Below are 27112 nucleotides of genomic sequence, written 5' to 3' on the forward strand. Positions count from 1 at the left end.
AAGGAGTACATGGATAATCTGGATCAGAGCAGTATTAAGAAGGAGGATGTGTTTAATGCCATGGGATGCACAAGAAGTGACAAATACCGAGAACCAGATGAGACCTTTCCTACTTACAATGTGAGCAAAGGAAGGGTTAGCTGGGGCCCGACAAAGATTCTTACACCTTTGGTGAAGTGCTAGAAGACTGAAAGACAACTAATGTGGTTCCTTTATTTTGGAAGCTCGGCAAGGGTGAGCTAGGGTATTACATCAGAGGTGGGGAAATTATTGGAGAAAACTCAAGGTATTAATGTACGTTTGGAAAAGTAGGAGCTGATATGGGATAATCAGATTTATGTTGGGATATCCCACATCACAAATTTGATTCAGTCTTTTGAGGAGGTAGCTAAAAACTTTGTTGCCTGCAGGATCTTCAATAAGATCTACTTGGTCCAGAAGATTAAGGCACATTGGATTGAGAATTGGCTTGGTGATAGTGGGGAAAGAATAGCAGTGGAAGGATACTTTTGACTGATTGAATGTCTATGACCGTCGATGTACCACAGAGATCTGTGCTGGGGCTCTTGTTTGTGAAACACATTAACTACTTGGATGTGAATGTGACAGATATGATAAGTAAATTTGTGGATGATATGAAAGTTGATGGTTTGCAGATAGTGAGGAAAGTTGTCTGCACAGGATATGGATCAGGTGGAAAGTTGGGTGGAACCTTAGCACATGGAATTTTATCCTGACTAGTGTGCGATAATGCATTTGGGAAGTCATGTGGGGATACAACAGAAAAGCTGTTCCGGTTCACAGTTCAATCCAATTTGAATGTAAAACAGTCTTTAATTAATGATGGGTAATAAAGGACTCCTGATACTCCATGAGATTCTTGGTCCAGACAGGTGTCATACAAGATTGTGTCATTATGCCAAGGCTTTCTACGTCTCTCTCACAGTGCTGCATCTCACCCCACAGTGTGGAATTAATCTCCAGGGCTAATGAGAAACTGACTTGCATCACTTCCATTCCAGAAGCAAGGTCAAGCCAGCCTCCATAGTTCCCCCCCCCCCCTCCCTTTCCTCCATAGTTAGGTTGTAACAACCATTTGGAAGTTGAGCTCTATGTCATCATCAACTCATTTGCAAAGTATAGGAGAGTATGAATCTTGGATTCCATGTCTGGAAAACCAATGTTTCTGTCATCACAGTTCTGTTTGCTCAGTTGGAAAAGCCAAGTCGTCCATATTGCTGACCAGACTTTTAAAATAGCCTATTACAAACTCTGTCAATGGAACAGATTACTAGGAGTGATTAAGTAAAAGATTCAAGGCTGTCCACAAAACCCTCTCAAAAAGATGACATCCCAACTAATTTTGGGTATTTCGATAGCCGCATCATTGTTGGTATTGCAAAGCTTAGTACCTGAAGTCAATACAGAGAAAGGATGAGAAGATGACATTCATTAGGAGCATTAATTAAATAGGGCTGAAAGAATTATTGAGGACTCTTCAAGCAGCACACAGTATCTTTGACCCACTACCATCAGGAAGGAGGTACAGGAGCATCAAAATCAGGGTTGTCAGGCTTGGAAACAGCTACTTCCCACAGGCTCAGAGATTGATGAATGGTGTCCTGTAACCAAGCAAATCATTCAAAAATATTTACATTTATTTTTAACTTAAATAATGTGACGGCGCGCTGCTGCGGTGATCAAGCTGGCACTCCGGGCAGTGGGCGCAACTAAAGATCAGCAGCCCGCGTAGCCCCAAAATGGCTCTGACCTTGCTGCACAGCCAACAGTCAGGGAAGAAGGGATTGTTATGGTAGAAACCCGCTTTTGTTATGCAAGTCGTGACGTGAGTAAAAGGGGGAAACGGTGGGAACCCAGCGAGCATAAAAGTAGGATCTGAGCCCCTAATAAAATGCAGAGCTAAACCTGACTACTCTACGTGTGTATGTCTTTCTTTGAGTAGCGCGCGGCTACAATTGGTGACCCCGACGGTTTAGACAGGATCTAAATCCAACAATGAGAGAACCAGCAGCAGTCCACGCAGTCGCTCTCAAGCTGCCAACCTTCTTGGACAAATCAGCTGTGCTTGTGATTTGACGAGGTGAGGCATAGTTCCAGATCTGGCAGATCACAGCAAAGTCCAGGGTGCTCATTGCCACGTGGTGAGCATCCTGGACATGGAAACTAGGTGGCCAACTTTATCCAGGAACTTCCATCGAAAGGTCCACACACTGCCTTCAATTACTTGCTTATCAAGACTTTTGGGCTCTCGTGGCATGAAAGAGGGGCACATCTGCTCCACCTGGATGAGCTAGGGGACAGGCCCACGTCAGATCTCACAAACGAGATGCTGGTCATCCTGGGCAAACATGAGCCCTATATCACTTCTGGAGCAACTGCCCAAGGACATCCAACAGCTCCTGGCAGACGCTGACTTCAGCGACCCCCTGGAAAGTTGGAGCACGAGCAATTGTTCTGTGGAAACAGAAAAGAGTGCGTTCGGCGGCCATGGGGCTCATCGCTAAATCCCGCAGCCAGACCTGTGCTGACCCGCCGAGAGAACAGCAGTCCCAAAGAGGAGGCGATCCCGATGACCAGTGGTGCTTCTACCACCAGAGATGGGGCACCGGAGCCTGCCAGTGCAGGCCACCATGCATATTTTAGGGAAACACCAGGGCCAGCCGTCGCTAATGGCCACGACAGCTGGCCAACAAAACAGCCTCCTGTACATTTGGAACCGCCAGTCCAGACGACGTTTCCTCATAGATACAGGAGCAGAGGTCAGCAACCTGCCCCCATTGGAATAGGGTACCAGGAACATGCACTGGGGCCACACACTGAGGGCTGCCAATGGTATCCACAAGGCCCAACTACAGTTGGAGGCAGCCTTTTCTTCGGGGTGTTTATGCTGAATACAATGGAACAGCCGCTCCTCGTGGCAGATTTCTTGTGTGCCCATAGCCTGCTTGTGGACCTTAAAGGATGGAGATTTGTCCATGCCAAGACTTTCCAAACCTTCCCCCTCAAAGAAACCAAGCTCCAGCACTTCACCTGGACTTCATGCAACCATCGACTGATGAATATGCCAGGGTCCTGGCTGTGTTCCCCTGCAGTGCTCACCCCCCCAATTCACGACGATGCCATGGGATGGAGTACAGCACCATATCCTGTCCCAGGGACTGCCACAACATGCAAGAGAAAGATGCCTTCCTCCAGAGAAGCTCCAGCTGGTGAAGGAAGAATTAAAGAAACTGGAAGAGCTCAGCATCATACGGCGGTCAGACAGCCCATGGATTTTTCCCTGGCATATGGTGCCAAAAGCAACTGGGGGCTGGAGACCCTGTGGCTCAATGAGGCCTCAACACCGGATCGATAGCCCATGCTGCACATCCAGGACTTTGCAGCTAACCTGTATAGGGCAAAGATCTTTTCCAAAGTGGACCTTGTGTGAGGATATCATCAAACCCTGGTGCACCCCTAAGAACGCCAAATCATCACCACTGGACCCTGATGGTATCCCCAAGACTGCCTTCGAATTCCTTCAAATCCTGTTCAGGCTGAAGAATGCCGCATAGATCTATCGTCACGCACCTCCAGGTACTCCATAACCACATCCTTGACAAACAACTCAACTAACTTCCTAACCACCTATGTTAGGCTAACAGGTCTATAATTTTTCTGCTGCCTCCCTCCCTTTTTAAATAGCAGAGTTACCTTTCTAATTACCCAGTCTTCTGTAACTATATCAGAATCTATTATTACTAGCACCCCATTCTGCAACTGGATCCTTGACTTTCTCATTGGACGACCACAGTCAGTGCAAATTGGAAACAATGTCTCCTCCTCACTGATCATCAACACAGGTGGCCCCAAGGATGCATGCTTAGCCTACTGCTCTACTCATTATACACCCATGTCTTTGTGACCAGGCACAATTCCAATTCCATCTACAAGATCAGCTCATTGAATAGTGTCACAACAACAAACTTGCGCTCAATATCAGCAAAACCAAAGAGATGATTGTGGACCTCAAGAGGCAGTCAGGGGAACACAAAGGCTCAGTAGTGGAGAGAGTCAAGATATTCAAATTCCTGGGTATCAACATCTGTGAGGATCTGCCCAGGACCCTCCATATTGATGCAAGCACGAAGAAGGTTTGCCAGCGGCTATACATTGTGAGGTGTCTGAGGAAATGTCACTGAAGATTCTCGTAAACTTCTGCAGGTGTACTATGGAGAGCATTTTGGCTGGTTGCATCACGTAGGTGCAAATTCTCAGGACAAGAATAAACTCCAGAGGGTTGATAACTCAGCCTGTGACATCACAGACTTCACTCCATCAAGGATATCTACATGAGATGGATCTTAAAAAAGCAGCCTCAAAGACTCACACCACCCAGACCATGCCCTCTTCACTCTGCCACCATCTAGAAAAAGGTGCAGGAGCCTAAAGATGAGCACTCAGCGGCACAAGGACAAGTGCCAAAGGCTGATGTGAAATACTCATTCAGTTCTCTTCCTGTCTCTTTGTCTCCCATCATAATTTCTCCAGCATCATTTCCTATCAATTCTTTTTCTACTCTTGCCTCTTTTTTTTCCCCACAGGTATCTTTCAGTATTCTTTTTGGTATTATTTGCTTGCCTCCTTTAAAGTTCATCTTTTCCTTCTATGGTTTAGAAAGCTTCCCAGTCCTCTGTCTTCCCATTAATTTTTGCTTCCTCGTAGGCCTTTTCTTTTTTTCTTCACTTTGGCTTTGACTTCTTGTCAGCCACAACTGTGTCATTTTTCCCATGATATATTTTTTGGAATATACCTGTCTGCACTTTCATTACTTCTCACAGAAACTCTGGCCATTGTGGCCCAGTTGTCCTCCCTGCTAATGTGCCTTTCCAATGAAATGTGGACATGTGAGAAAGTAGAAAAATTTTGGGAAGATCTCAATCAGATATTAAATAAAATAACAGAAAACAATATACCAAAGAATCCAGAGATCTTTCTCCTAAGTAACATAAAAAACAAAGAATTTGGAATTGATTTGGAGGATGCACAAAAAAGATTTGTTAAGATAGCTCTAGCCGTAGCAAAAAAATGTATTATGTCAACCTGGAAATTGGAAGATAATCTGAAAATACAACAATGTTATATAGAAATGAATAAATGTATTCCATTAGAAAAAATTACATATAGTTTAAGAAATAATATTGAAATATTTGAACAAATATGGGAGCCTTACATTAAATACTATAGCGAAAACCTACCGGGGACAATCATTACCTAAGTTGATGGAAGGAGAAGGAAAGAAAAGAATGGACTCAGTAGAATTTCTGGTATATTTTTGTTGAATGACAACATTGTCTGACTGGTTTAATGTAACCTAGATTGTATACTTAAAATGGATGGGAGGGGGGGTGGTGGGGGGGTGGGTTGGGAGGAGGGGTGGGGGGGAAAAGTCACTGTATATGTGTGAAAAAGAAAAAGTGTGTATCATGGCTAATGTGATTTATGGTGTGAAAAATAAAAAATTTAAAAAAAAACTCTGGTTCATACTGCAATATCCAATGCAGAATTGCCATTTCCCTGGTTGTCTCAGCCACAAACTGTTCTAAGAAGCCATCTCAAAGACATTCTACAAATTCTCTCTTGAGATCCAGTCCAAACCCAATTTTCCCGATCCACTTGCATGTTAAAATTCCCAGTGACTCCCGTAACCGTGCCCTTCTAACACGCCTTTTATATTTACTGCTATAGCTTGTTGCGCACATCCCAGCTATTGTTTGGAGGTCTGTAAATAACTGCGAACTGTGACTTTTTGCCTTTACCATTTCTTAACTCAACCCAAGTGATTCTCCATCTTCCGATCCTATGTCCACCTCTGTTTTATTTCTTACAACAGATCCACACCACCCCCTCTGCTTCCTTGCCCATCCTTTCATTACACTGTGTATCTTTGGACATTCAGCTTCCAATAATATCCGTCCTTTAGCCATGACTCCGTGACGGCCACAACATCATAACTACCAATCTGCAGTTTTCCTACAAGGTCACCTACTTTATTTCCTATATTGGATGCATTGAAAGACAAAACCTTTGGCCCTGTATTTGTCACTTTATTGACTTGACTCTGTGTCCTTGTTTGCAACTTGCTTGCTACTTGTGCACCAACTGCCTCTTCGCTTTGGTTCTCCCCATCCCCCACCACCTTCCCACAAACAGTATTAGCAAAACTCCCTGCCAGGATATTGGTTCCCTTCCAATTCAGATGCAACCCATCTTATTTGTGCACACCACCCCTTCCCCAGAAAATGTTCCAAGTATCAAGAACTTGAAATCCTGCTCCATCTCACTATCTTCCTGTTCTGATCTTCCCTAGCTCGTAACACCAGGAGAAATCTAGAGATTACCACCTTGGAGGTCCTGCTCTTCAGCCTCTTTCATCACTCCCTAAGCTTACATTGTTGTCTTCTACCCTACTCCTGACTATGTCATTGGTACCAATATATACCACAACCTCTGGCTGTTCACTCTCGCTCTAAAGAATATTTTTCAATTGCTCAGAGACATCCTGGACCTTAAGCGCCCAGGAAGCAACACTCTATCCTGGAGTTTCTTTTGCAGCTGCAGAATCTCCTATCTGTTCTCCTAACAATTGAGTCCTCAATGGCTATCATTCTGCCTGACTTCACCCTTCTGAGGCTCAAAGCCAACCACAGTGCTATTAGTCTGGCTGCCAATGCCTTGCTGAGATAGGTCATTTCTCTCCCCCCCCCCCCACCACAGCAGTACTTATTTGGGAATGGCCACAGGAGTGTTCCACACTTACTGCTTATTCCCTTTCCCCCTCCTGACAGTTACACAGTTACCTACCTCTTAGGTGTGACTGTCTTCCTATAACTTCTGTCTCACTCTCCTCTGCCTCCAGAAAGATCTGGAGTTCATTTAGCTCTGGTTCCCTAATGCTGGATGTGCACCTCTTGCAGGTGTTGTCATCGGGGACACTTGTGCTGTCCCAGATTTCCCACGTCCTACAATGGGAATATTCTACTGCCCTAACTTGCATCTATCTCTATGACCAACTTTGGATTACAATGAAAAGATTTTACCTGTCCTTGCCTATACCTGTGGCACATCCTCCACCCCTGCTCACCAGATTGTCTTGAGCCAAAGCCTCTAACTCCCTACTCCTAAATTGGGCCACTCGCACACTGGCTGCTCCACAATGGCAGCTCGGCTTATGCTCCCCTTTTTATTGCTACTGGCTCTATCTATAACACATACTCCCACCAATACTCTGCTTCACTCATAAACCCTCCTGAAACAAAGTGCAGCTCCCGACTGACACTCACCAGGTGCTGAGACATACAGTCTTGAACTTGAACTCTGGACCCTGACTACTCGATGACAAAAGAGTATTTCAGATTACCCCAAGAACTTCCAGATTGGAAACCCACAGAACCCCTATGTAAACCACTGTCTCACAGCTGCCCACCTAATGTCCCATCAGGTATCTCCTGTTTCAAACACATTAGAATCTCATACTGTGTTCCATGACCTACAAAACGTAAATGGAGGCAAGTCACCCTTGAACATGAGGATCTCCTGAAAGAAAACAATGTAATTAAAATTGTTTGAGTAGGGAAAAACTCTTCAAAACCATAAATGCTGTAAATATTCAGCAGATCATTTACTTTAATTGTTAACATTGTTCCTCTATCCATAGATACTGCTTGACTTGCTGAGTGTTTCCAACATTTTCTGTCCTTAATTTAGATTTACAGCTCATGCAGTGTTTTTATTTAAAAATCAAATATATTTTCTCTTCCCTAGCCCAAGACTTTCTAAACTACCAGGATGGATTTCGAAAGATGGAAACACTATGTTAGAAAAGGTACAGTGAAAAGAAATATGTTCTGAACAATGTTAATTATTATTCACAAAAAATTGTTTAATTAAAGACTCAAACTTCTGTTATATCCTTGGGACACTTCTGAATTCTAGTCGGGGTTATAATGTAATATCCTGATAATCTTTGAAAGAGATTGTTGTGCTTGAAATCGTGCCCCAGGAATCTTTGTGGTCACCCAAAAGCTTTAGTTTAACATTTTATTTGAAACACAGAATTTCTGAGAGAGCACCTCTTGCTCAGTACCACTCAGGATTATCAGACTTGTGTGCCTGGTGTCAGACAGAAATCTCTGACTTTTTAGACTGGGGAAATGTGCTTCTAATTAAACTGCAGCTTTCAGCAATTACAAAGCTCATTCAGTCAGAAACATTTAGATATTTACTTGTAATATCTTGCTTAACAGTCACTAATGTACTCTTTGCATTTCAGGAGCTGAAAGATTGCACTGGGCGGGTGTTTGTTGACTCTGTACCAGAATTCTGCCTACCTGAGGTAAACAAATAATTGATAATATCAAATGAGAGAGAGCATTGCATTGATGTCAGTTGAAAAGAATTAAATGTCCATTTGTACTTGTGACTTCAACTATGAATCTGTGGAGTTCATTTACAGTAGCACATCGAGTAGTAAAGTTGTGGAAGCCTATTTACCAGCAGTTATAATTTCCTTATGCTGGTATTTGGGGATTGCTAGCTTTGCATCAACTTGGCTTTATTGCATCAAGCCATTGCAGTCAGATGTTCAAGTGGCGAGGCATTGATTTTGGTCACAAGTCTAATCTTCCCTGTTCATTACTTCCAAGCAAACCATGTGGTGGGGCCATGTTGTGTATATTTTAAAAACAACTAATGTTTTAATGCATTAATATATGAAGAATATTCACTTGAATTTGCCTTCTCTTCCAAGAGGGAGTGTAAATAATACTGTTTGCTTGTCAACAAAGTATGTTTTACTTCGTGGCTATGTTCCTCTATAACATTTCAACCTCTATTGCAGACAGAGTTGCTGGACCTGTCCACGGTAGATGTGATCCTGATATCAAATTATCACTGCATGATGGCTTTGCCCTACATCACAGAACACACTGGCTTCACGGGGACGGTATATTCTACGGAACCCACAATGCAGATCGGAAGGTACGTGCTTCAGCTCTTTTTTTGAAAAAAGACAGTATTTTGTTTATATTTTTCCCAGAGCCAGCCCACTTTCCCTCCTAAGCATTTTGACCCTTGCTGGAGTGTTAAACCATGGGCAGTTTTCCCATGCAGGAGATGAAGCAGATGCCAGAAAATTTAAATAAAACCAGAAAATGCTGGGAGAACTCAGATTGAGTGGTGTCTCCTTTGTGAAAGGAGAAGGAAAGAGAAAATCCGACTTGATATTTGAGGAGCTCTTGTTGGAGACTTTTATTGTTCACTCTATTCACACACGAACTTTGTCAAAGGGTCTGTTTCCAGATAATCTCTTATCTGAACATCCTTTGTAATCCAAAGGCAACCGGCAAGTTACTGTAGATGCTCACACTAACATATAGTATGAGAGTTAAACACAATGCTGGAGAAACTCAGCTGATCAAACAGTGTACTTATTTAGCAAAGAAAAAGCTTCATAACCAACATTTCTTTATCTTTGCTTATAAAGTGCAGTGTTTGACCTGCTGAGTTTCTCTAGCATTGTCCTTACTTCAACCATAGAGTCTGTAGGGTTTCGTTCTTTACTGCAGTATGTGTTTATCTTATTACACATTATTTAAAGTACTGACACTCCCTATCATTGAGAAAATCCACACCACCCAGGGTATGGCCTGTTCTTCCTGCTGCCACAGGAAAGAGGGATTGTAAAGGTGGCGCAGAACTCATACCACCAGGTTCAGGAACAGCTGCTGCCTCTCAACCATCAGACTCCTCAGTGACAAACTCAATCAGAGACTCATTTAAGGATTTTTACTTTGCACTTTATTTATTATTGGAATATTTATTTTCTGTATTACATAGTCTGTTTATTTACATTTCTTTCATTGTTTACATTTCTCTCTTTTTTCTATGTATCTTTGAGTTTTTTCATTACTGGTAAGTAGAAATTCCTCTTGGCCCCAGAGGAAAAAGAATCTCAGGGTTGTATGTGTCGTCATGTATGTACTTGGACAATAAATTTGAACTTTGGTATTTTTCATACAATAGGCTACTCATGGAAGAACTAGTCAGTTTTATGGAGCGTGTGCCGAAGCCACAGTCTGCCACCTTGTGGAAGAACCAGGAAATGTTCAGGTGCAGTGAGTTGAGGTTTTTCTGTCTAAAACTGTACAGTGTTATGGATGATATATTTTATGTCAGAAACACAAATTCTCACAAATGAGTCTCTTTAAGATCGGTGACACGACAAGCTTTATTCACAAGTCTGCAGAGTTGGACTCAACCGGCTTCTCGCCAAGTCAAGCCCCGATACATACAGTGCGTTGTTTTTTATACAATTTGCTTGTCCTTCGGCATCTCCACTACACTGCTTTAATTGGTTAGTTTTTGCAGAATCATCCTGATTACTGTTAGTCACGCACACCACAATCATTCATGACCTCTGCTCACACCAAATCCTGTTTTTCACTCTTTATCAATCTTTGGCTCCTGCATGTCTCTCTGTAGTTAAATCTGTTGCAAGTCTGTTGTAACATTTTCCAGCTAAACTCTAGTGGTTAGCCCTCTTTTATGACTAATCATCACATTTTAACTTAAACCCTTTTTAACCCAAATTCTCTATCTATAACAATCCATCCCTTTCTTTCTTTAAAATGTGTGTACTATTGCTGAATGGAGATCTTAACCCAGGGAAGAGAACCATCTTCTGATAGATCAATCTCGTGCTGGACTAAAATCCTAACCGGGTCTCCCGGGGCCCCTGGCTGCATGGTCTGCTGGACCATCGAAGTCACGAGGCTGCGCAGACAGGGAATGAGGCAGGGCAAAACAAGCAGGAGGAACAAAACACCCCCGATGACCCACAACAAGCTGCGCCACCAGGTTCCTCCAAACCAATTGTCCAGCCAAGTCAATTTTGTGAGAGGATGCCAGGTCTGGACTGGTACATGGGACAAAGTGCGAATATTATCAGCGATCCTGCGAACGGCCTGGCCATTATCATCAATCTTTAAGCAGCAGTTTGTCAAATTAAGCTTCCCACACACACCCCCTTCTGTGGCCAGCAAATAGTCCAGGGCCAGACGGTTCTGATAGATGGCAGAGCGCATCTGACCCTGCTGGGATGCGAGCAATTGCAGGGCCAACGCCGTCTGGTTTGTAACAATCTCAAGGACCGCCTGCAAGCGAATAATGCGATTCAGCATATAAATAGGAGTACGGTAACCCCAGGATCCATCTTGGGCCCATGTAGCGGGACCGTAATACTCAATTATCCGTTCCGGAGGCCAATCATCTCCCCACTGTCCCAAGTGCACCGTGCTGGAGCGGGGCCGACGGTGCAGTGCATCAAAAACCTTCACCCCCAATCTATGACCGTGATCGTGGGGTAGAAGGAAAAACTCTGGGCGGATTATTCCCAGGAAACAAGTTCCACTCCACTGCTGGGGGAGGCGGGTATACGCCTTATCACCACACATCCAGAATAACCCATTGGGGGAGACTCCATATCCTCGTTCCCAAACCCATTTAAGGGTGGGGTTTGACTGGTTTGGACCTGTGATGGTGGGCCTGCTGCAATTCCAAAGCTGAGAACTGCCATTGGACAGGGGCAGGCAATCGGTTTTAGAAACAGTGGATAGGAACCAGGTCAGGGGTTTAGGAAACCAAGTGAAATTACTGGGCGAATGGCGAATCCGTACAGCCTTGCAGGGATTTTTTTCCTATCGGGTACTTGCCAGCTTGTGAGAGGCAATAAAAACCAGAGGGGATGTTGGAAAGAGACCAACTCTCCCTTGGCCTTATTCGGTCAGTGGTCCAAATCCAGGAGATCATGGTCCATGAGTCGAGGGACTCTCCCCACCAAGGCCATTGCTCGGACATCCGGGGCCCTCCGCAGACCCAACAATTGGTTACATTAAAAGTTCCTGCAATTCTAGTTGCAAGATCTACAAAAAGGTTGTCTCCCCCAACTGCGTGGCCGGATCTTTCATGGCCAGCTGGATGGACCCGAACCAAGTCCGGAGGCCCCAAAGGGGCAGGCACTCCCGAGGGTGGGGTGGGACTCTCTGCCGGAACAGTGCGCTGATGTATGCAGAACCAGAGTCCATCAGGGCATGGTGGGCCGGACTCACCCTCCCAGGGCCAACCGTTAAGAGGGAAAGGAGTGCGATTAGGAATCTGTATATAATAACTCACACTACTTCCCTCGTGCCCCGTACAAGGGGTATATGGATGTTGGGTGGTGTTGTCTGCCCAGCATTTCTTAGAAACTGAAGTATGGGAAATGAAACTACCCTCCTGTCTTTCCCAAGTGCGGTCCTGAAAAAGGACTACTGTGTCTCTGCACCTCTTACACTTCAGACCTGACAAAGACAGAGGCAAACCAAGAAAAACCAAAGCATATAACAATAACATTGTCAATCAAGTCCTCTTGCGAAGTTGCAAAGGAACACAAGTCCAATCTGAGTCCGTGTCAGGGTCCTGAGGCGCCTCTACAGGTCCCTTAAATCTGGATGCGTGCGTCCACCCCCTCTCTCTTGTTCGCACTGCAGCCTCTGTAGTCAAGAGAACTTGGAATGGACCTTCCCACTGTGGCTGGAGTCTTTCGGTTTTCCAGGTCTTGATGAGGATCCAGTCTCCCGGTTCCACCTTGTGTAGAGAGAAGTCTAAGGGCGGTGTTTGTGTCAATAGTCCCCTCTTCTGTAAATCTGTAAGAGAGCGTGACAGTGCCTGTAAATAGTTCCTAACAAAAATATCCCCTTCCCCCAAGGTGGGACACCCCTCAACTTTACTCCAGAAGGGAAGCCCAAACATCATCTCATAAGGGGACACCCCCACATCCCTGCGTGGGGCAGTACGAATTCTCAATAAGGCCAGGGGCAGACACTTTATCCAAGGCATTTTAGTCTCCACCATTAATTTTGTCAATTGCGTCTTTAGGGTTCCATTCATACGCTCAACCCTCCCTGAGCTTTGCGGATGCCAAGGGGTATGCAGTTTCCAAGAGACTTGCAGGGCATCACAAATCAATTGGTGAACATTGGAGCAAAAGTGTTGTCCCCTGTCCGAGTCTATAGAATCCATTATGCCATATCTGGGGATCACATGCTCTAGGAGGAGGCGAGCTACCGTGGAGGCAGTAGCATTCACTGTTGGGAAGGCTTCCACCCATCAGGTAAAGTGATCTACCATCACCAACAGATACTTCCACCTTTGGACCTGAGGTAACTCCGTGAAGTTGATCTGGATTCTTTGGAAGGGGCGTATTGCCAACGGTTGACCTCCCACGGTGCCCGTCCTCATTACCTTCTTATTAATTCTTGTGCAGATGTGGCAGTTCTGGACCTCCTTTTGGGCCAAAGTGTAGATCCCCTTACACACATAGTCTCGAAGCACTGTGTCGCACAAGGCCTGGGTGCCCCAGTGGCTCTGATGATGCAGGTGTTTTAAAATATTGCGAGTTATTTCCTTTTTTAGAACCATTCTCCCATCTGGGGTCTTCCATGTTCCATCCGGCAGTCGGCATGCGCCCAGCTGAGCCATGTCCGTTTCTTCCTTAGCAGTGAAAATGGGAGCCTTTTCTATACCTGGTCTTACTGGGATTAAGGTCAGCAAGCAGACTTCCCGTTGCATGGCCGCCCTTTTGGCCTCTTCATCAGCCCGTCTGTTCCCAATCGCGGTCGGGGTATCTCCTCTCTGATGGCCTGGTATGTAGACCACTGCTATTTCCTGGGGTAATGTCAGGGCTTCCAGGGTCAGAGTAATCATCTGTTCGTGTGCCAACTCCTTCCCTCTTGATGTAATCAGACCGCGCTCCTTCCAGATCTTACCAAAGGTATGCACTACCCCGTATGCGTATTTGGAATCAGTGTAAATTGTCCCAGTTTTCTCTGCCAGTACTCTGAGGGCCCTCTGCAAGGCATATAGTTCGCAGGACTGTGCCGACCATATTCCGGGTAGCCTCGCAGATTCTACCACTTCCCAAGCCTCTCCTTCTATTATGGCATACCCGCTTCTCCTCATTCCGTCAACACATCTGGCGGAGCCGTCAATGTAGAATTCATATCCCTCTCCCAGGGGGGTATCGCGAAGATCCTCTCAGGTCTTGGTCTGGAGATCTGTCAACTCGACACAGTCGTGCTCCACTTCTTCCCCTGTTTCACCGCCGTATAAAAACTGAGCTGGGTTGCAACTATTATTCTTAGCAAACTGTAGGTCTTCTCCGACTATTAAAATGGTCTTGTACTTTAATATGCGGGAATCAGTCAGCCATCGATAGGCGGTTTGTGCTAATAGAACACTCACAGAGTGGGGGGTGTACACAGTCATCCTTCCTCCAAAAGTGAGTTTGCGTGCCTCCTCCACCAACAGAGCAGCAGCCGTCGGCCATCCACGAGACACTGGGTCCATCATTTTGGACAGGAAGGCCACTGGGTGTCGCTGGCCGCCTTTTTCCTGCGTCAGAACCCCCACAGCTGTTCCTTGATTATGGGTGACGAATAGCTGGAAGGGTTGCTTCAAAGAGGGCAGAGTGAGTACCCAGGAATTGTCTTATTTCCTTCTTATTACGGGGTAACGGCATTCTGGTGATTCCCGCAATCCTTTCAGGGGTAATCCGTTTCTGTCCTTTACTTATGTGGTGTCCCAGGTACACCACAGTCCTCTCAATGAACTGTAACTTGTTCCTGGACACTCGCAGACCCTTTTTCCCTAGATAGTTCAAGAGTCTAATTGTATCTCCCCTCATTTCTTGTTCCTTGGGCCCTGATAACAGCAGATCATCCACATACTGCATCAATTGGGAGTCATCGGACCGTGGATAGTCCGCCAAGATCTGTTCTAGCATTTGTCCAAACAGGTTCGGAGATTCAGTGAACCTTTGGGGCAATACGGTCCACCGAAGCTACCTCCGTCTACCTGTCCATGGATTCTCCCATTCAAACGCGAACATATCTCTACTTCCCTCTTCTAGTGGGCATGTCCAGAAGGCATCCTTCAGGTCAATAACACTAAACCACTCATGGTCCAGGAGAATCCGACTCATGATGGTATAGGGATTGGGCACCACCGGGTGGCGGGTCTGAACAATAGCATTCAAACTTCTCAGATCCTGAACTAGACGATAGGATCCATCCGGTTTCTTCACTGGGAGTATGGGGGTGTTATAGGGTGACATACATTCCTCCAATAGTCCGTCCCGTATCAGGGTCTCGATTACCGGCTGTAGCCCCTTCCTCCCTTCCAAAGAAGTAGGATACTGATGTTTCCTTACCGGCTGATGACCTGGTATTAATGTGACATGTAAAGGTGGGATGTCCAGACCTCCTCGATTTCCCTTCTTATACCAGACTCTCTCGTCAATCTGCCGTTCGTCTTCCTCCTTCAGAACACAGAGGTGGACCCGCACTTCTCCGTCCACGGGGAGAGCACCCAGACCTAGGAGAGCCTGTATATCTCTTCCTAAGAGGTTAAATCCGGCCGATGGTAACAACAAGAGGTCCTGTACCCCTTCTCTCCCTTCCAGCCTTACTGTCACTTGGGGAATTATCGATACCGTCCTGGGAGACCCTTCTATCCCAGAAATTTTCAAATTGCTTTTTACAGGCTCGGTCCCAGTTGGCACAGTTATTACACTACTTCATTCCGCTCCCGTGTCCACCATAAACACCACCTCTTCTCCCTGGGGACCAATTTTCAGTTTTACCAAGAGTTCCCTCTTATACTTGGTCCCCAACACCCGGAACCCCTGACCCCCCTAATCTTCTTCCATGAGTTCGAGGGTCCGCACTTCCCTCCTATATCGGGGGCATTCCCTCTTGAAGTGTCCTTCCTCGTTACAGTAATAGCACTTAGCGGGTCTCCTGGGTCTCCACTCTCTTGGATTTCTTGGGTTGCTTAGAGGGGGGTTTTGTCTCCTTTCCTCTCTGGACCCGGCATTTACCTGTCGGATAGTCTGTACCATAATCTTCGCTGCCCTCTTTTGACCTTCCTCTTCCCTCCGCACATATATCCTTTGTGCCTTTTTCAACAGGTCGCTCAAGGGTTTTTCATTCCAGTCCTCCTCCTTTTCTAGTTTCTTCCTAATGTCCTGCCACGATTTGGACACAAATTCGATTCGAATAAGCTGTTCACCCATTGGTGTACTAGGGTCTACACCCGCATACTGTTGGACATTCTTTCTCACCCTCTCTAAGAAATCAGTAGGGGACTCATCTTTCCCCTGGTGGTTCCCAAATGCCTTGACGAAATTGTGACCCTTTGGCACAGCCTCCCGTATCCCTTTAATCGTCCACTCTCTGTAGTGTCTCATATTTGTCAATCCCACGGGTGTTCGTTTGTCCCACCTGGGTTCATTCAGGGGATATTTTTATTTTTTTTTTGTATATAAATTTTTTTATTTTTCACACCATAAATCACAATAGCCATGATATCTTTGGCTTGGCTTCGCGGACGAAGATTTATGGAGGGGGTAAAAAGTCCACGTCAGCTGCAGGCTCGTTTGTGGCTGACCAGTCCGATGCGGGACAGGCAGACACGATTGCAGCGGTTGCAAGGGAAAATTGGTTGGTTGGGGTTGGGTGTTGGGTTTTTCCTCCTTTGCCTTTTGTCAGTGAGGTGGGCTCTGCGGTCTTCTTCAAAGGAGGCTGCTGCCCGCCAAACTGTGAGGCGCCAAGATGCACGGTTTGAGGCGTTATCAGCCCACTGCCGGTGGTCAATGTGGCAGGCACCAAGAGATTTCTTTAGGCAGTCCTTGTACCTTTTCTTTGGTGCACCTCTGTCACGGTGGCCAGTGGAGAGCTCGCCATATAATACGATCTTGGGAAGGCGATGGTCCTCCATTCTGGAGACGTGACCCATCCAGCGCAGCTGGATCTTCAGCAGCGTGGACTCGATGCTGTCGACCTCTGCCATCTCGAGTACCTCGACGTTAGGGGTGTGAGCGCTCCAATGGATGTTGAGGATGGAGCGGAGACAACGCTGGTGGAAGCGTTCTAGGAGCCGTAGGTGGTGCCGGTAGAGGACCCATGATTCGGAGCCGAACAGGAGTGTGGGTATGACAACGGCTCTGTATACGCTTATCTTTGTGAGGTTTTTCAGTTGGTTGTTTTTCCAGACTCTTTTGTGTAGTCTTCCAAAATGATATACACTTTTTCTTTTCCACACATTTACAGTGATTTTTTCTCCCCCCTCCCCTCCCTCCTCCCAAGCCACCCCCCCACCCCCCCCCTCTCATCCATTTTAGGTATACAATCTAGGTTGCATTAATTCAGTCAGACAATGTTGTCATTCAACAAAAATACACCAGAAATTCTACTGAGTCCATTCTTTTCTTTTCTTCTCCTTCCATCAACTTAGGTAATGTTTGTTCCCGGTAGGTTTTCGCTATTGTATTTAATGTAAGGCTCCCATACTTGTTCGAATATTTCAATATTATTTCTTAAACTATATGTTATTTTTTCTAATGGAATACATTTATTCATTTCTATATACCATTGTTGTATTTTCAAATTATCTTCCAATTTCCAGGTTGACATAATACATTTTTTTGCTACGGCTAGGGCTATCTTGACAAATCTTTTTTGTGCATCTTCCAAGTCAATTCCAAATTCTTTATTTTTTATGTTACTTAGGAGAAAGATCACTGGATTCTTTGGTATATTGTTTTCTGTTATTTTATTTAATATCTGATTGAGATCATCCCAAAATTTTTCTACTCTCTCACATGTCCAGATTGCATGAATTGTTGTTCCCCTTTCTTTTTTACATCGAAAACATCTATCAGATACTGTTGGGTCCCATTTATTTAACTTTTGCGGTGTAATGTATAGTCTGTGTAACCAATTATATTGTATCATACGCAGCCTCGTATTTATTGTATTTCTCATCGTTCCAGAACATAACTTCTCCCATGTTTCCTTTTTTATCTTTATATTTAAATCTTGTTCCCATTTTTGTTTAGTTTTACCATTTGTTTCCTCATTCTCCTTTTCTTGCAGTTTGATATACATATTTGTTATAAATCTTTTGATTAACATTGTATCTGTAATCACATATTCAAGGTTACTTCCCTCTGGTAAACTCAAATTGCTTCCTAATTTCTCTTTCAAGTAGGATCTCAGTTGGTAATATGCCAGCGCTGTATCTCCAGTTATATTGTACTTATCTCTCATTTGTTCAAAGGATAAGAATCTACTTCCTGAAAAACAATTTTCTATTCTTTTAATCCATTTTTTTTCCCATTTTCTAAAGGAAAGGTTGTCTATTGTAAAAGGGAGTAGCTTATTTTGCGTCAATATTAGTTTTGGTATTTGATAATTTATTTTATTTCTTTCTACATGAATCTTCTTCCATATATTGAGGAGATGGTGTAATACTGGAGAAGTTCTATGTTGTACCAATTTTTCGTCCCATTTATATAATATGTGTTCAGGTATCTTTTCCCCTATTTTATCTAATTCTAGTCTCGTCCAGTCTGGTTTTTCCCTTGTTTGATAAAAATCTGATAGGTACCTTAATTGTGCGGCTCTATAATAATTTTTGAAGTTTGGCAATTGTAAGCCTCCTTGTTTATACCATTCTGTTAATTTATCTAGTGCTATCCTCGGTTTCCCCCCTCTCCATAAAAATCTCCTTATTATTTTCTTTAACTCTTTGAAGAATTTTTCTGTCAGTTGTATTGGCAATGCCTGAAATAAGTATAGTATCCTTGGAAAAATGTTCATTTTAATACAGTTTATCCTTCCTATCAGTGTTAGTGGTAGCTCTTTCCAATGCTCTAAATCGTCCTGTAATTTTTTCTTTAGTGGATTGTAATTGAGTTTATATAATTGGCCTAGATTTTTGTTTATTTGCACACCTAGGTATCTTATTGCCTGCATTTGCCATCTGAATGGGGATTCCTCCTTAAATTTTGAGAAATCCGCGTTATTCATAGGCATTGCTTCACTTTTATTTACGTTTATCTTGTATCCCGACACTTCTCCATATTCCTTCAATTTCTTATATAGTTCTTTTATTGATAGTTCTGGTTCTGTTAAGTACACTATCACATCATCCGCAAATAGACTGATTTTATATTCCCTGTCTTTTATTTTTATTCCTTTTATATTATTATCTATTCTTATCGATTCTGCTAGTGGTTCTATAGCTAGCGCAAACAATAATGGTGATAGTGGGCATCCCTGCCGCGTTGACCTGCTTAAGTTAAATTGCTTTGATACATGTCCATTTACTGTCACTTTCGCTAACGGTCCCTCATATAATGCTTTAATCCAATTAATATACTTCTCCGGTAAACTGAATTTTTGCAATACTTTGAACAAGTAATTCCATTCTACTCTGTCGAAGGCCTTCTCTGCGTCTAAAGCAACTGCTACTGCCGGTGCTTTATTTCCTTCTACTGCATGAATTAAGTTAATAAATTTACAAATATTGTCTGTTGTGCGTCTTTTTTTGATAAATCCAGTTTGGTCTAAATTTCCCATTTTCGGTACCTGTTCTGCTAATCTGTTTGCTAATAGTTTAGCTATTATCTTATAATCTGTGTTTAGCAGCGATATTGGTCTATATGACGCTGGTGAGAGTGGATCTTTCCCTTGTTTTAGTATCACTGTAATTATTGCTGTTTTACATGAATCTGGTAAGTTTTGTGTCTCATCAATCTGGTTGATTACATCCAGGAGGGGCGGTATTATTAGATCTTTAAATGTTTTGTAGAATTCTATTGGGAGTCCATCCTCTCCTGGTGTCTTATTATTTGGTAAATTTTTTATTATCTCTTGTATTTCTACTGTTCCAAATGGTTCTGTTAATTTATTTTGTTCCTCTATTTGTAGTTTTGGTAGTTCAATTTTAGTCAAAAATTCATCTATTTTCCCTTCTTTCCCTTCGTTTTCAGTTCGGTATAATTGTTCATAGAATTCTCTGAAGTTTTCCTTAATTTCTTTTGGATTATATGTAATTTGTTTGTCTTTTTTCCTTGTTGCCAATACCATTTTCTTAGTTTGCTCTGTCTTAAGCTGCCATGCTAAGATTTTGTGTGTTTTTTCACCTAGTTCATAATATTTCTGTTTTGTCTTCATTATATTCTTCTCCACCTTATATGTTTGTAATGTTTCATATTTTATTTTTTTATCCGCCAATTCTCTTCTTTTGGTTGTATCTTCCTTTATTGCTAATTTTTTTTCTATGTTTATTATTTCCCTTTCCAACTGCTCTGTTTCCTGATTATAGTCCTTCTTCATCTTGGTTGCATAACTTATTATTTGTCCTCTAATGAATGCTTTCATTGCATCCCATAGTATAAACTTATCTTCCACTGATTCCGTATTTACTTCAAAGTACATTTTTAATTGTTTTTCAATAAATTCTCTAAAATCCTGTCTTTTAAGTAGCATGGGGTTTAATCTCCATCTATACATTCTTGGAGGGATGTCCTCTAGCTCTATTGCCAATAACAGGGGTGAGTGGTCCGATAATAGTCTAGCTTTATATTCCGTTTTCCTAACTCTCCCTTGAATGTGAGCTGATAACAGGAATAGGTCTATCCTTGAGTATGTTTTATGTCTAGTCGAGTAGTATGAGTATTCCTTTTCCTTTGGGTTTTGTTTCCTCCATATGTCCACAAGTTTCATTTCTTGCATTGATTTAATTATAAATTTGGTTACTTTGTTCTTCCTGTTAATTTTTTTCCCCGTTTTATCCATATTTGGATCCAAATTCAGATTGAATTCCCCTCCTATTAGTATGTTCCCTTGCGTATTAGCTACCTTCAAAAAGATATCTTGCATAAACTTTTGATCTTCTTCGTTAGGTGAATATATATTAAGTAGATTCCAAAGCTCCGAATATATCTGACATTTTATCATAACATATCTCCCTGCTGAATCTATTATTTCCTCTTCTATTTTAAATGGCACATTTTTGCTAATTAATATAGCCACTCCTCTTGCTTTTGAATTATACGATGCTGCTGTTACATGTCCTACCCAATCTCTCTTTAATTTCTTGTGCTCCAATTCAGTTAAGTGTGTTTCTTGGACAAATGCTATATCTATTTTTTCCTTTTTCAGTAAATTTAGTAGTTTCTTCCTTTTAATTTGGTTATGTATTCCATTAATATTTAGAGTCATATAGTTCAGCGTAGCCATTTTATATTTTGTTTATCTTCTCTTTCCGTTTTTCCATCATTACCTTTCCTCCTTTTCCATTTCTGTTTTCTTATTTTCAACTCTTTACCAGACAACATTCCTACAACATCCAACATTTTCCTTATTCTCCTATTTCTATCTTCTTTATCCCCAATCTCCCCTTCCCCTCCTGAGTTGTCCTTTATCCCTTGTCGGACAACCACATCTCCCCTCTCCATTTGGATTTGCGAATCCACTCGCAAGCGTCAACTGATTTTGCAGTGACCGCTCTTTTCCCCCACCCAGCCCCCCCCAGAAAAGATTTCACTTTTTATATGTCACAAAGGTCACTCTTTTAATTCCCTCCTTATTCTCTCTATTCCATTACCTTCCCTTATTAATTCTTGTCTATACTATCTATGTTTTCCTCTAATTACAGATACTTTCACGTATGCCCATTGTCTCTATTCACTCTTATACCTCTTTACCCGCATACATATCATTCGTGGTCATTTTTACCCTCATTACCCGTCTTCATCCCTCAGTCTATTTTTGTCTTTACCCACATACATATCAATCGTGATCATTTTTGCTCTCATTACCCGTCTTCATCCCTCAGTCTATTTTTGTAATTGTTCTGCAAATTTTCGTGCTTCTTCTGGATCCAAGAACAGTCTGTTTTGTTGTCCTGGAATAAATATTTTCAATACCGCAGGATGCTTCAGTGTAAATTTATATCCTTTCTTCCATAAAATCGCTTTTGCTGTATTGAACTCTTTTCTCTTCTTTAGGAGTTCAAAGCTTATAGCTGGATAAATGAAGATTTTTTGCCCTTTATACTCCAGTGGTTTGTTGCCCTCTCTTACTTTTTCCATTGTCTTCTCCAGTACCTTTTCTCTTGTAGTATATCTTAGGAATTTTACTACAATAGATCTTGGTTTTTGTTGTGGTTGTGGTTTAGGGGCCAATGCTCTATGTGCCCTTTCTATTTCCATTTCTTGCTGTAGTTCTGGACATCCTAGGGCCTTAGGGATCCATTCTTTTATAAACTCCCTCATATTCTTGCCTTCTTCATCTTCCTTAAGGCCCACTATCTTTATGTTATTTCTTCTGTTATAATTTTCCATTATATCTATTTTTTGGGCTAGTAATTCTTGTGTCTCTTTAGTTTTTTTTATTAGATTCGTCCAATTTCTTTTTTAAGTCTTCTACCTCCATTTCTGCTGCTATTGCCCGTTCTTCCATCTTGTCCATTTTTTTCCCCATTTCTGTTGAGGTCATATCCATTTTATTTATTTTCTTTTCTGTGTTGTTTATTCTTCTTCTTAAATCATTGAATTCCTGTGTTTGCCATTCTTTAAATGACTCCATGTATCCTCTAACAAGAGCAAGTATATCCTTTACCTTGCCTTTCCCTTTATCTATTTCACTGTATTCTTCCTCTTCTTCTTTCTCTGGGTTGGCCATCTGTTGTTTCTTTGATGCCCTTTCCTCCTCTTCTTTCTTGTTTCCATTGTCTTCTGTGGTCTCTTCTTGCTGCAGGTGTTCTGCAGCTGTCGTTGCCGGCTGTGGAGATCGACTCCCCAGCTGGTCCCCCCTCCCGTCGGTGTGTTTTTTTTCATGCGCGGTTGCGCACTTTTACTCGGCTCTGTGAGCCATTGTTGTAGTTCTTTTTCTACCGACCTGAGGTAGTGGGGTCCTCTCTCCACAGCGGGCCTCTTCAGACAGGTAAGGCCTTCACCTTTTTCCTCCGTTGTCTTCTCTTCCTCTCTTCTTTCCGTTGATTTTGATTTTTCTCCTTTTGTCTCCATCTTCTTTCCACCTTTATACTCACTTTTCTTTAACTTGTATTTCTGTGCCTTTGTATTTTCTCTTGTTTTTCCCGACTTTTCTGGAGAGGGCTGGAGTTCTCCGCCGGCCACTACTCCATCACGTGACTCCCTCAGGGGATATTTTTGTTCATGGGGTCTGGGGTCCCCAGGTTGTTCACGTTCCCACATAAGGAGGGCAGCCTGTCGAATCATCTGCCTCTCCTGGGGTGAAAATAATGTTCCCATTATTGCGTGCATCTCTTCCCAGGTATATGTGTTTGGTCCCAGGAACTGGTCGAACTGTTCGGCCAGTCCCATGGGATCTTCCAACAGATTTTTCATTTCCTTCTTAAATCCCCGCACCTCAGTACTGGTTAGGGGAACGTTTACGTATCCCGTTCCCCCTTCCGGTCCTCCCATAGGAACTTCCCTTAGGGGATTTAGGCTTATTGGAGACTTCGATGGTCCTGGACCAGTCTGGGATCTGGTCCAGGGTCGGTCTACCGGTGGAAGTCTAGGGTCCGACTCCCTTAGTTCAATGACTTCACCTAATTCATCCCTCCGTTTCCGACCCCTTCCGGGACAATCAGATTCATCACCTTCCCCCTCCAGCAGCAAGTTTCCCTCGGGCGCCGTGGGCGCCTGGGGAACATAAGGAGGGGGGAGGTTGTCCAAAGGTTCCCATTTCTTTTCTCCCGCTACCCCCAATTTAAAACATTTTGTTAAGGATCCTGGCCAGGGAACCCAACAAAATGCATACGCTGACTCTTCTTGATTCACCTTTGGTCTCGAGTTTACATATATGTTTAATGCTAGTCTAACCCAATCCTCGTCGGATCCAAATTTCGGCCACCAGACCGAGGAACCTTTGATAGGCTGTTTCGACCAAAGGGGACAATATTGAACCATCTTTCTCTTGTCTTTGTCTCGATATCGTCTACTATCCCAATTTTCAAACATTCTCCCCAAAGGGCTGTCAGGAGGAACCCCCGGGAAAAGTCCCGATCCTTCAGACGAGCCCTTAGACTTTGTTCATCCAATTTTCCCACCTAGATCCGTTTATCGTGGCTGAGGACCCCCTTCGTTTTCGGGACCCTACTCCCTTTCGTCTCGGTCGCCTCGTCGGAGGTACTATCCCTCCGTCGGTTTCCGCCGAGGTTTCCCTGGGGTCTATCCTAAGGTCCCACGACGAGGTCCTCACGCCACCCTCTTTACACCTTATTTATATTTTTACTCCGTCATGACCATTACCTGGGTGGTCTCGTCCGTCAATCCCCACACCACACTCGTAAGTCGTCACTTACCGGTGTCTTCCTGGGGATTGAACCATCACCCCTCTCCTTTTCGTCTTGTCGTGTCACCTTGTCCGGATACCACTCGCTCAAGCCGCCCGAGACGACAAGCAAGGGACTAGGAGCCGCTAAACTCAGCGGGGTGCACAACCTCCGACGTCCCCCTTTCTCGCCTCCCCCCACGGCCGGAGTGTAGATCCCGGACGATCCCCCAAATTGTCAGAAACACAAATTCTCACAAATGAGTCTCTTTAAGATCGGTGACACGACAAGCTTTATTCACAAGTCTGCAGAGTTGGACTCAACCGGCTTCTCGCCAAGTCAAGCCCCGATACATACAGTGCGTTGTTTTTTATACAATTTGCTTGTCCTTCGGCATCTCCACTACACTGCTTTAATTGGTTAGTTTTTGCAGAATCATCCTGATTACTGTTAGTCACGCACACCACGATCATTCATGACCTCTGCTCACACCAAATCCTGTTTTTCACTCTTTATCAATCTTTGGCTCCTGCATGTCTCTCTGTAGTTAAATCTGTTGCAAGTCTGTTGTAACATTTTCCAGCTAAACTCTAGTGGTTAGCCCCCTTTTATGACTAATCATCACATTTTAACTTAAACCCTTTTTAACCCAAATTCTCTATCTATAACATTTTATATTCTATTTAGATGAGTTTTAAAGGAGATCAGTTGTGTGGGGTTTTTAGTGTAGGTCACATACAAACACTCCAAAACAGAGCTCTGCTCTCCAGGTGCTTTTGCAAAAACTTCGAAGAATGCTTACAGAGATTTTACAAGTATATGTTAAATTGGACATGCTGGGGTGTAATGGATTATTGTTTTGGAAAGCAACAGATGAACAAACTCAGAAGATTGGGTCTGGTGCCGCAGTCTGAGTGCAGTTTGCAATTCTAAGAGGGTCGTGTGGTTTTCTCTTAGAGAGAATTCGTCCTAGAGTTCAGCAGCAGCAGCAGCTGGGACTGGAACAGGACAAGCTGGCAAACTTGTGGAAAACCCCATTTTGAAGATGGGTTGTGAGTTCTTAGTTCAGTCTGTTCAAAACCCTTGTGGTCCATACAAGAGGAGATGGCTGGCTGCATAATGTTTCCCTTGAAATAAAAGAAACAGAAAAGGAACTCTGTGCTGACATGAAAGAAAGAGGTTATCATCTGAAAAATCCTGACAGGGCAAATTTCTTCAGCAAGACACTGATGTGGCTGATTAGAAGGAATCAGTTTGTGTCCAACGAGCAATAAATCTCTCTGAAAACCAACAAGAACCTTCCTGAGAGGTAACTATATACCTTTCAAGCACTAAAACCTGGTGAGATTCATAAATGTTAAATTCTGTGTACAGTATAAGAATTGCCTGATACCGGTGAACTTGGAGGAGTGAGAAGTGAAATTGGACTGTGAATTAAAGAACTTTTCTGAACAGATACACATTACATACACGTACATTTAGAATTGGCGACTTCAGGGGTTTCTACGAGGCTCTAAAGGCTGTGTACGGCCCCTCACCCCAAGTCCAAAGCCCTCTGCACAGCTCAGACGGCGAAGTCCTCCTCAGCGACAAGATCTCCATCCTCAATCGATGGTCAGAACACTTTCAATCTCTTTTCAGTGCCAACCGCTCAGTCCAAGAATCCGCCCTGCTCCAGCTCCCTCAACAGCCCTTGAGTCTAGAGCTGGATGAGGTCCTTACCCGGGAAGAGACATATAAGGCAATTGAACAAGTGAAAAGTGGCAAAGCAGCAGGTATGGATGGAATCCACCCCCCCCCCAGAGGTCTGGAAGGCTGGCGGCAAAACTCTGCATACCAAACTGCATGAGTTTTTCATGTTCTGCTTGTACCAAGGAAAGCTGCCTCAGGACCTTCGTGATGCCATCATCATCACCCTGTACAAAAACAAAGGTGAGAAATCAGACTGCTCAAACTACAGGGGAATCACGCTGCTCTCCATTGCAGGCAAAATCTTCGCTAGGATTCTCCTTAATAGATTAATACCTAGTGTCGCCGAAAATGACCTCTCAGAATCACAGTGTGGCTTTCGCGCAAACAGAGGAACTACTGACATGGTCTTTTCCCTCAGACAGCGCCAAGAAAAGTGCAGAGAACAAAACAAAGGACTCTACATCACCTTTGTTGACCTCACCAAAGCCTTCCACACTGTGAGCAGGAAAGGGCTTTGGCAAATACTAGAGCGCCTCGGATGCCCCCCCAAGTTCCTGAACATGGTTATCCAACTGCATGAAAACCAACAAGGTCGGGTCAGATACAGCAATGAGCTTTCTGAACCCTTCTCCATTAGCAACGGCGTGAAGCAAGGCTGCGTCCTCGCACCAACCCTCTTTACTATCTTCTTCAGCATGATGCTGAAACAAGCCATGAAAGACCTCAACAATGAAGACGCTGTTTACATCCGGTACCGCACGGATGGCAGTCTCTTCAATCTGAGGCGCCTGCAAGTTCACACCAAGACACAAGAACAACTAGTCCGTGAAAGACGGTGCCGCTTTAGTTGCCCATTCAGAGCCAGCTCTCCAGCACATGATGTCCTGTTTTGCGGAAACTGCCAAAATGTTTGGCCTGGAAGTCAGCCTGAAGAAAACTGAGATCCTCCATCATGACTACCAGCTCCACACCATGACTACCAGCCCCCCCACATCTCCATCGGGCACACAGAACTCAAAACGGTCAACCAGTTTACCTACCTCGGCTGCACCATTTCATCTGATTCAAGGATCGACAACAAGATAGACAACAGACTCGCCAAGGCAAATAGCACCTTTGGAAGATGACACAAAAGAGTCTGGAAAAACAACCACCTGAAGAAACACACAAA

At 43.7% G+C, this 27112-nt stretch overlaps 1 protein-coding gene across 2 annotated transcripts in view; it reads left to right on the forward strand.

Moving 5' to 3' along the window:
• Positions 1 to 27112, forward strand: part of ints9 (integrator complex subunit 9) — a 98011-nt gene that overhangs the window by 7985 nt on the left and 62914 nt on the right. For both annotated transcript variants that reach the window (XM_069930785.1, XM_069930786.1), the window contains exons 3-6: positions 7825 to 7885; positions 8333 to 8395; positions 8900 to 9039; positions 10084 to 10170. In XM_069930785.1, the coding sequence (XP_069786886.1) occupies positions 7825 to 7885; positions 8333 to 8395; positions 8900 to 9039; positions 10084 to 10170 (351 nt within the window). The remainder of the gene's footprint in view (positions 1 to 7824; positions 7886 to 8332; positions 8396 to 8899; positions 9040 to 10083; positions 10171 to 27112) is intronic.

Source organism: Narcine bancroftii, chromosome 4 (assembly GCF_036971445.1).
Source record: "Narcine bancroftii isolate sNarBan1 chromosome 4, sNarBan1.hap1, whole genome shotgun sequence".
Taxonomy (NCBI): Eukaryota; Metazoa; Chordata; class Chondrichthyes; order Torpediniformes; family Narcinidae; genus Narcine; species Narcine bancroftii.